This window comes from Pteropus vampyrus, unplaced genomic scaffold, assembly GCF_000151845.1.
Source record: "Pteropus vampyrus isolate Shadow unplaced genomic scaffold, Pvam_2.0 Scaffold319, whole genome shotgun sequence".
Taxonomy (NCBI): Eukaryota; Metazoa; Chordata; class Mammalia; order Chiroptera; family Pteropodidae; genus Pteropus; species Pteropus vampyrus.
The window spans coordinates 11040-22100 of NW_011889100.1; the positions used below are offsets into that span (position 1 = coordinate 11040).

An 11061-nucleotide genomic window follows, 5' to 3' on the forward strand; every position below is an offset into this window, starting at 1 on the left:
TTGGGGGGCCTGCGGGCGGCAGAGCGGTTGAGTGAGGCCACATGCGAGGAGCGGCACCCCTCCAGGCTCCAGCCAGGTCCTCTCTCGTTTCCGGTTTCCCTTTCGCCCCAGTTTTAGGAAGAGGGACTTCGTTTTAACTCAACAGCTTCCCCCACCAGAGTAAACTGAGTCAAGGAGCTGTCTCCTCTCCCTGAACCCTGGAGACTCATGCAAGACTAGACGTTGTAGTTTGCAGCTGTGTGTGTGGTGGTGGGGGTTCCTAGGGGAACCCTACCCTCTCCTAGAACACGCCTCAAATCCACCATGTCTGGTGCCAGGAGTCACTAGGTGGGGAAGTCGGAGCAGAGGGGGCTTATTTGCGACGGCCAGGTGATGAAGAGGTGTCAGCTTTAAAGGGCGGGAGGCACCTTCTACAGGAAGCAGCCTCAGGAAAGTACCTAAGTTTGTCAACAAGAGTGATATTTGTGTTAACCTCAAACTAGACAGCACAGATCATGAACCTGACTTTGGGCTCCTCCAACCGAGACTGAGGAAAACTCGAGGGGAGGGCCTTCCAGGGCTGAGGGTGGACAGGATTTGAGGGAGGGGTGTGCCAGACCCGTCTGCCGCCCAGCTGAAGGGGAAGCACAGAGATGGCTTGGAAGCAGCCCGGGCAGGCCTTTCTCCCAGCACCAGAGAGCTGGGTTTGGCCAGGAAAGAACCCTGCTGGTTCCGTTACAGACGGTCTCGGGTTGGGGTGAGGATGCGTGTGTTCTGAGCTTCGCCCGAATCTCTTGACGAAACAGCTCTATAGTGAGGAGGAAAAGAAACTGGGGGCAAGAGTGTGGGGTCACCCGTAAAAAGGAGCAGACTTATCCTGGGGGCCCTAGGCTAAAAGGCGAAGGCCCCGCCCTGCCCTGGAACCAGAGAACCCTTCTCTCCTTCATCCCCCTCACTATTGACTCTTGACTGCCTGCCACTTTCGTCACTTAGTAAGGCTCCTTTTCAGCTCCAGGAGAGAAGTGGGCAAACGTTTTCTCGAAAGGACAGGGAGTAAGTATTTTCGGCTTTGTGGGCCACAGCATCTCCTGCAAGGCTTCACCTCTGCTGTCGCAGCCCGGAAGCGGCTGTGGCCAGTACGCAAACGAATGGGCGTGGTGGCTGTGTTCCCATCAGACATTCTGACGCCAGAATTTTAATTTCATATAAACGTGTCACAAAATTTAATTTAAGTATGGAAAAACCGATCTTAGCGCATGGGCCATACGAAACGGGTGGTAGGGCCGATCTGGCAGGCAGGTGGTGTACTGACCCCTGGGACTTCCCCCATCTGGCTGAACTGCTCTGCTCAGCCATAGGAAGTTTACCTCCGCTCTGGGCTTCAAAATACAGCTGTGGAACCTTTTAATTCGGCCTCCTACCTACCGATGCCGCTTCTTAGTGGCTTCTCCCTGGGAATTCGATGACTAGGAAATGACTACTAGAACAAACAAGGAATACGTGCGCGCAATGGGGAATTCACAGAAGCAGGAAAATTCCAAAGAGAGTGAAGTAGAATGAGGCATATATGTCATTTTGTACTAAGCAGGTGGAGGTGGCTGAGGGGACCAAAGTTCTGCCACCACAAAATACGCCTTTTGGAATATTGATTTTAAGCTGGTTTTTCAGAAACAAAAGACTTAGGAAAAAACTTTCACCTTTCAACTACCTAAAAGTACACCTGTAATAAACTTTGGATATTTTGTACAACCGTAATAAATTTTGGACATCCATAATAAATTCTGGACATTTTCTCCCACTAATCTGTCTGCTAATTGGATTATTAGCCTAGCCAGAAGAATTTTAAAAGGTAGGAAGAAAATTATTTTCACACCCCCACATAGGCAATCCACAGGTAGCTGAGAAAGAGCAAACATTTGGAAAACAAATAACTTGCAGGGCCACCCAGAAACAATGGGACAAAGGGGACTCTAGCAAACAGATTTTTGCTGGGATCCTCCCAGTCTGCTACACTTGCTTCATGTGCACTAAGGCGCTAATGCTAAGGTCCCCTTCCTGAAGCAGGTTTTCTGTCTGAATCTCTGGGCAGGTGACGGGGAGGGAAAGCTCTTTCTGGGTTCGTTGGGCTTTATTCCCAGCTGGAAATAATGAGTGAGAGCCAGGGTGGCCACATTCTGGGGAGCCTCTCCCTCATGACCCCCACAAAATCCAACCTAATTCCTTTGTTCTGTTTTTCAACTTCACCCCCACAGCCACCCTTTATCAAAACACTCAGTAATTTGGGCCACAGTGATCCAGATCTTGAACGGTTTTAAGTGTTGTTTTAAATGTCTTTCGTGACATTTCAGCATCTTAGGAAAATCTTGTCTAGATTTCATTTTTCAACCCAAAGTCGTAAGGAATTAAAAATCTTTGCAAATGTATACAGTATTTGGGTCCAAGGAAATGAAAATAAATATAGTTGGTCTTTGTTTCAAAGCAGTGCAGCTGCATTTCTTTTAAAATAATCCTTATCAGGGTTTGCTTCCAAATCGTTTCTTTCATTCACTAGCATTGCTAATAACTTCATGGGTCACGATGAGGAAAGGAAGATTCAGGTGTCTCTATCCTCATTCGGGTCTGACCCCAAGTACCAAATTTGGAAGTGGGGGGAAGGGGCATGGAGGCAGGAACACTCCCCAACATCGCCAAAGCCGAAAACAAGACACCTCATTTCAAAATACACAGACGTAGACAAAACTTAAGTTCATTTCAACACAAAGTTGTTTCCCTCTTTCTGTTTCTCTACTTGCCTCATGAGGGATTTCTGAGAAATGAAAAAATGTCACCTCCCACAGCTTCGAGTCTGGGGTTTTTTTTCATGATGAAAACAGAGGGTTAGGGGAAAGGAGCTGCTTAAACATTTAGTATTAACCCAAAACTTAAAGAAATGCCCTTCCAGTTGGGGGTGCGGCCCCCACCTCGCCTTAGATCTGGGCTTTCCGGGTCCAAGGAAATAAACAAGCTATCCTCCCAGGAAATTTCCGTGACCAGCAGCGAAACCTAACAGCTGCTCCTTGCAGAAGCCCAGCTGTCCCCCATCTCCACCCCATTGCCACCGATAGGAGTTGGTTGGGAACTGTTCCCGGCAGCCTCAGGAATAGAGGTGTGAGCTGAGGATGGAAAGCAAGGGAGATCTGAGCATAAGATTTAGGAATAAAATGCATATGAAAGATGTTTCCTGGGAAAATCCCCATCCACCCCCCAAAAAAAACCCTGAACACACGAGAGTCCTCCTACCAGCCTGCTAAGGGACACGAGGAAGGGTGCAGTCAAATTTTGCAAACCAGCTCCTTCTTCTAGACAAGAAAATTAATTCTTTGGGGCACGGAATTAAAGCGTTTCTTAATCAAAATGAAGTGGAAAATCATCGAATCCAGGATGAAACCTAAGAGTTAAACATTCTTTGCCTCGTTTGTGTCCTTGGCTCTCTTTCCCAGCACACCTTGTCCCGGGCTAGCTTGAATAAACATACACATGTGACCACATGAGGGCGGGAAGAAAACCAAGGGGGGTGGTGAAATTCTGAATGGAATGCGGCCCCGGCTAGTTAGGTCCGGGGCTGATACCTCTGGCGCTGGCTATGGATTTATACAGGCAGAGAAGCCAAAACAATGAGCTCACAGGCGAGAACGCAGCCATGGGGAAGTCTGGGCAGTCAGAGCCAACTGGTTTTTTGAACCAGGATGGGACTGGCTGTAAGTCTCCCACGGGAACCCCACGGGACCAGGATTAGGGAGAGGGGAGCCACTATTTAGTACCTAGGGGATCCAGTTAAGTAAGTGTGGGCGCTGTTGCTTATTAGAACTCTGTACTGAGAGAGCACAGCACTCGGCCCGGATTGAAAATCTGGGTTCCTTGCCCTGGTAGCTGCACCGGGGTGGGGCTTTCCCAGGTGATGCTCTCAAGATAACTTTACTCAGAGCAGGTCCGCCAGGGCCAGCTCCTGCACTCAAGCTCCAGTGGTGGCTGTGATCCTGAGATCGCGTGTGTTCAAGGTCACCATTTGCAAATGATAAAGAAAACAATCCTTGAAGCCTATTCTCTTTAATTCTCAAATAAACCCAGTGCACCCAGCTCTGTGTCATTTGTGGCAAATTCTGACCTCTAAGACCAAAGAGACCTTTTTTTTCCTACCAGTGTTTTCCAATATTTTTATGTGTAAGGTCCTAACAGGAAGAAAGTGAAGAGATCTTCAGTCACTGGCCATGTATGGTGAAAAGAAGTCGGGAGGGAAGACGAAATGATGACAAGAAGAAACTTATCTACAAATCTCCCCTTCCCCCCCGCAGCCGCAGAGGTGCTTTCCCAACTCCATGCTCTTGTGTGTCCTTTCTGCTGGTTCTTTAAGATCCAATCTCAAATGCATCTTTCGAAGCGTTCTGGACCACCTTCTGCTTCCGGAAGTTGCCACCCTGCTTTGTCCCACCCCTCATCATACCTTTACTATAGCACTTTGTGCACTGCATTCGAATTATTTTTATCCACAGTTATCACTCTTGGATCGTGAGCTTTAACATTTTGGCATGAATCATTCTACGGATTCGTCATCCACAGATTCTTCAGGATGGATCTCTTAAAAACAAGGACGTTCTTACATAACCACAATATACAACCCTCTGAAACTTAACACTGATGTGGCGCTATCTAACATATCGCCAAATTAAAACATCCCCAGTTGTTTCCATGTCCTTTATAGCTTTTTTTCCATCCAGGATCCAAAGATCACCCTGCATTTAGCTGCCATGTTTCTTTCGAGTGTTCCCTAGTCTTTTTTGACCAAGTTTGAGGGGAAGAAATATTCTCTTTATAATTCCAGCATCCAACCGTGCACGGTATCCAGTAAGCTGCCCACTGCCACATAATGAAGACATTCAACAAACATCTGGCTGCCTACGGCTCATTAAATGTCCCAGCTCACCAGTGTTGAAGAATTCTTAATCAACTACGGTAATCCCTGAACAGGACATGAGGAGAGAAGGTGAAGAACACAGAAACCAGTGGCAGAAACAATCCATGGGAATGGATACCTGGAAGGGATAAAATCCAGAGTATTCTTGGCCCTAACACACTTCCCGATGGTCAGGAACTATTATTCTATTATGCAGGTAAGGAAAGGAACTGTAAGAGAAACCAGGTACAGTGCGGGGATAAAGCCTGCCACCTGTATTTTTACTTCACAAGAATCTTTAGTAAAAGAACACTGAATTCTGAGAAGTCTGTTACAGCTGCCTAGAGGCAGAGTCCCAACTCCCATCTCTCCCCATGCTTCACATAACCAAGATAACACTGTAACAGCTTTGAAACAAAAGAGGGACAGTTTTCAAATCTTGAAACCCAGAAGCCTTTGAAGAGTGTGGGAGGGTTTCAGAAGTTCTGTATCATTGAACAAGCCCAGCCAACAAGAACTAGCATCAATTAAGACTCAGAGGATCATCTCGAACCCCAGGAATGTTCTCTGCTCTGGGAATCTGGCTGGAGATAACTGCTACCACCCATCAGTTGTACGAATTATTTCACTTTAATTTTGCAAAATCCTCCAGCTGTCACAATGGCTTTTAAGAAAATTGCCTCAAACAGTATGAAAGTTGGATGCCGGCTCTAAAGTTGCTAAACAGGAACTGAAAGAAAAAGTCTGCTTCGGTCAAATGACTATTTTGACTCCCTCAGTGACTCATATTACCTGCTAATCCAAGTTTTGGAGAAGCCTCACCAAGGAGCACTGCCAGAGCTGGTTTCGCGTCAGAACAAATCAATGGGAGCAACGGCACCGCTCAGAGCTGAACTCTGGCCGGGATTTGGGCCCTTGCGTCCCGTCACCCTCCCCTCCAGCAGGAGGGCGCTGGCACAAATGGCCTCCTTTGCAACGACAGAGTTGCTGTGTTCTGCTGTAAACGGGGGACTCGTGCTTGCATGATTAGCATTGGGTGCTCAGGGCTTAAAACCAATATGCAAATATTCATATTTGCACGTTTCCATGGTGACTGTTCCCTTTCAAGGAAGCAGAAAATACAGGACAGGGTTTCCGAGATTGACTTATTATGCTCACCTCCTTTTTGGCAGAAGAAAGGGGAACCAAGTACTGAACCATTAGTACCAAGAACTTTATCGAAACTCATCTTTGGGAGTTAATGCTTCTAGCTCCATCTCAGTGAGATGGGGAGATAGAACCAACTGCTGTGATGGAGCCTCTTATCGCAAACTTATACCAACACTTGGTGACTGAAAGGAACATCAGCAGAGGTTTCGATGTTTGCATTAAAACGTACAGGAACTACTCCAAAGTACAGCAGTAACACATTCTATTGAAACGCCAGCACCTCGAATTTGAATGAAAGAGTTATTCTGAAGGGAACTGTCCTTTGCTCTAAGGCAAATCAGCTATATGGGGCCGCTCTTGCTTGTTAGCTCACCGATTATTTGCTCAGCTGACTTCCCTAAAAGGCTGGCCTAAGAGGGGGAAGGAAGACAGGCAGCGATTAGAAAACACCCGTACCACACCTTGCATTTGAATAAAAGATTTATTATTTTCTTCTCTGGAAAAAAACAGGAAGTTAGGGAAACACACTATTTTACAGCCCACATTAACTGGTAATTGGTCCTAACCCCTCCTGGCACAGCTGTCGACTGCATTAGCTGTTTAACCAGAACCAAGCTGTTCACCCCCGACAGAAAGTACGTGGACAGCGCGAGGACTGCAGGTTTTTCCCTGAGAGAAGCTAAGAGAGAAACTGCCAAGAGCCACCTTCCAAGCAGCCCCTCCCTTTCCACTCGGGCGGCTTTGCCTGGAGTGTGCAGCTGGTCAGCACTTCCAACACGTGCCTCCTCTCCCTACAAACCACCCACCCTTCTCCAAAGCACTCGGGCACCCCGCTAAGCCTTGCAGCCCCTGACCCAAATTGCCAACTTAGACCCTCGTCCTTCCAGCAGTCACACCCAGTAAGTAGGGACCCGGGGCCCCTAAACTCCACCAGGTTACGCCTATGCCCTTCTTTCCACAACTGGATATGGGGAGACAAGCCTTTTAGTCACCTTAACCAGATCTTAAGATTAATTTTCAAACTACATAAAGTGCTTTTAGGTCCTTAGAGACAGAAGTGATATAAATAAGTGGTTTATGATCAAGAACGATAAATACATAAGTAAAAATAGCCCTAGCTAGATGACCTTATGGAGACAGCGGGCAGGGCGTTCTTCCCCATTACATTCTTAGTCATGTTCTTCACGCCTATTTTTATCTGGAGTCCACAGACTAAAGGTCACGTTCTGAGGATGAAGCTCAGTTCCAACACTGGCGCTTTCTTCAGTTTACCCAGGAGCTTTTTTATAGCACTCTGAGGCTTAACAGAGCCCTAGTTCTGTAATTTTAAGTGATCGCATTCAAATTCAAAGGAACCTAGGGAAAGTCATTTAAGATACCATCCCCTCTGAAAATTCCTAAGGGGACTTTTTGAACTTTCCCCCTACAGGCAGGATGATAAAGCCACAACAAAAAGGAACACCTCCCACCTCACAACTGTTACTGTCACAGAGCCCATTGTACTATCACTTCCCATAAAATTCACAAAGGCTGAAGAGGTCTGTGGACTCCTGGAGGGAAGTTACTTAGTTCCTAGTGCCAAAAGGACATGGGCTAGAGTTCAGGGACGGCAGGGTCGGTATGTAGGGACTGATCTAAGTATCTGTAGAGGGAGATGAACAAACAGCAACTATTTCAAGGGACAGGAAACGGTAAGTTCAACAGATTATCGAGTCTGAAATCTGGAGAGATGCCAGTGCAGAAATCTGAAACGAAGTTGGGGAATCATGAATAGAAGTGAAAATAAGTATTTACTTTATTGACGTACTAGGCTTAGACCTGTGTTGAACAAGCCAGCCTAAAATAGCACCATGGTTAGACGACAGCCTGCTTTTCCAAGCCATCATTTTACAACTTATTTAAGCAAACAAGGGATCAAATGTCTCTCACCCACCTGATGTGATCTTTTTATACACATACTGCTACTAAGTCCCATTTGGAACAGCTGAAAATCTTTTAAAAAGCTTTGCAGATGAGCTCAGGGAACACAAATCTCACTATTTAAGTTACGTCAAAGGGAAAGAACTCAAAGGAGTAGTTGCCCAATCAGAACCCATTATTTGTAAATCATTGGCCTCAGCCCCAACCCTTAAAACTCCACCTTGACTCAATTACTGAAAACCTGTGGGTGATGAAGTGAAAAGATTACTGTCCACCCCTCAATTTCTCAGCCCCAAATTAAAACAAAACAAGAAAACACCTATCTAAGGAATACTTACCAAAATCAGATAGGAAAATTAAAGACTGCATAGTTATGAATCAGAACTGTCCCACTACAACCAGGGTTGCATACAATTACATCGGTTGGTTCTGTATACAATCTAGAACTGACCAGGATAAAGTTTAGAATAGAAAAGCGCTAAGAAACAGTTTCCTAACTACAGAAGTGGTAAATTTCAAAAGGGTATGGCAAAAATAACAGAATTCAATTTCCTCACTTTACATTTCAAAGAAATAGACTTTCTGTAAAAATATATACAATTTTTACAGACAAATACATTTATAAGTTGTCATCTTTAAAAACTGAGGCTGCTTCTACATTTGTAATTGTAATTATCGAGCCTGAAGTCAAGTATTATCGGCCATTCTAGGCTAACAAACTACGAATCATTCAATCCATGCCAAAGTAGAACAGGTATAAAAGTCCTGAGCACTTGGACTTCACAATCCTCAAGAAGCACACCTGGGAAAGCTAATAATAAAGAGGAAAAGCTTTTCTTCCTCTCTGTTGTACAGTACTGAGGCTTCTAGTCATAGTACTACTGTAGCTTAAATCCACTTTACACTCATCACTGGCATTGTTAGTGCTTCACTTTGAACACTCCAGGAAGTTATCGAATTCAGTGGGCCTATTTAATAAACTCTATGACTAGCCTGGCTACTGGCCACTCTCCTGCTCTAGACAAGGCTATCAAGTCTCTCCACCCTACTGTCTCCACTAAATCTAGTAAGTCCTCCTCCGCAGCTACTCAAACAACTTTGCCTGTGGCTGAAACTGAACTTTGCTTCTTTCAGACAGTGACCCTCCAACGGCGACCATTTCCTCATGTATTTATTCCTGTTAGCCATAATCCTCTCGCCACTTGCTCTTCTACGTTGCTTGGAGGTTACGGCCTGGACAGCTTGAAGTCCAACTTCATAAATACATTGATTTCACAGTGGTCATATGTGGATTTGGCGCCTGGAGTGGGTTAAGAGTCAACTGTTTCACTTAAAAGGCTATCTTATTAGATATGCCAAACCAGCTCCCACGCCAGCAACACCTGCAAAGGCCAGCAGCACATTTCTGATGCCGCCTTCTAGGTCCTCTACGTGAAAGAACTCCACAAACCCATCCTAGAAAACAAAACAGAAAAGCACATTTTCAAGTATGGGGTTTCCACCCACTTAAAACCACTATTTACAAAGAAAAGATAAATTATCTTCAGCCCCCTCCCCCCACCCCTGTGCAACCATGAACCAATTATTTACCCTGGGCTGCAAAAGAGACACTTACTAATTCAATTAAAATGGGGGGGGGGGGCCCCGCGGGGCGCGATCGAGAATGTTCTTTACTATTATTCCCTAGGTGACTCTTATTTCTTCATATGAATCCACCGGTGTGAAGAGTATCCAGCTTAATTACAATAAAATACCAAAAGCAAAAAAGAACCTCAACGACCAGTAAAATAGCCTACAGGAAGTCAGGATTTTTGATGCAACAATTCAAGACAGTCATATCACTATCTCTGTGGGCTCACTACTTAAAATCAACATCAAGCAACCAGAGCCTGAAGACTGAGCTGTGAATCATAAAAACCTTCAGCTACCCTCGCCTCTCTGTAAAGTCCTCCATTCCCTTTGCACTCCACGGCCCCTCTGAGGCCTTGAAACAAACTTACCCAGCCTCTTTGTTTGACTAGCCAGTCTCTTTTTGTCCTTACGAGAATATCTGTGATGCTTTCTGCTAATGGTTCGATGCAGCTTTCTTGGTTTATACTCTTCAAGTGTTTGGCCACAAAGGCACCAAAAGAAATAAGAGTCACAATCCTGCCCCAGTTTGTTACTCCGTCACTAAAAACGTGAACCATCACTCGAGATAAAGATTTGACGTCGTCTTCGTTTTTGATGTCCAGCTTCCGAAGCATGCCTGGGAGGGAGAGAAGCACGCGGGTTCTCACGGCCTTTGTCTACACCGGAGCGCGAGCCGCCTGCCCACCCACCGCGGGGGGCTCGCTACGGCGGCTCTCTGGCGCTCGGGCCGACCCCACTTGAAAAGTGACATCCCACCCTTTCCGGGCTTTGAACAGAGCTGCTATTTCCAAAAGAATCGAGTGGGCGGAAACAATGACTCACGGCCAGAATATTCTGGTTTCAGAAATAGGATGAGCGTCGTTTCAACACTGACTCGTTTCGGTTTCCACCCACCCCGAGCCCCGGGGGAGAAAGATGACAAAGGCGGCGCGGCCTGCGCGACCACCGGCTTACCTTGGAAGGCCGTCTCGTGGTTGCGCTGCACGCCGTCCCCGACGCGCCGCAGGGTCTCCAAGGCCTTCCGGCTGGTGGCCGCCGGCCCGCCCAGCGGCTTCGCGTCCTTGGCGCCGGTCGCCTGCTCCCGAAGGTACCGAGAGATAATCTGCAGCGACTGCCGGTACAGCTCGTCCTCCTCCTCCTCTTCTGATGGGGGCGGCGTGGAGGGGAGTGAGCCGTCCGTGCCGGGGCCATTACTGGCCTCCCCGACCAGCTCCAGCAAGGGCAGGACAGCCGGCCGCTTCCCGAGAGGCTCCGGCTCGTACCCGTCCAGCTCCTCCTCGGGCGACATGATGGCGTCGGCTGCCGGGACTTCCATCTCCTTAGGCAGCGACGCGCGGCGGGCGGGCGCGAAGAACAGCAGCCTCGAGGGGGTCGCGGTGACGTCGGGGCCCTCGGCGCCAATGGGCGAGGGCCGCGCGACCCTCCGGGCGTCCGGCGCGAGAGTGGCCGGG

The 11061-nt window shown here is 47.2% G+C and overlaps 1 protein-coding gene across 1 annotated transcript; it reads right to left on the reverse strand.

Moving 5' to 3' along the window:
* Positions 1 to 6525: 6525 nt before the first annotated feature.
* On the reverse strand, positions 6526 to 11055 carry MCL1 (MCL1, BCL2 family apoptosis regulator). The gene is made up of 3 exons (XM_011377620.2): positions 10565 to 11055; positions 9979 to 10226; positions 6526 to 9433 (listed from the first exon to the last, which is right to left on the reverse strand). The coding sequence occupies exons 1-3, from the start codon at positions 10923 to 10925 to the stop codon at positions 9317 to 9319; spliced, it is 726 nt and encodes a 241-aa protein (XP_011375922.1). The 5' UTR covers positions 10926 to 11055; the 3' UTR covers positions 6526 to 9316.
* Between the last annotated feature and the right edge of the window lie 6 nt (positions 11056 to 11061).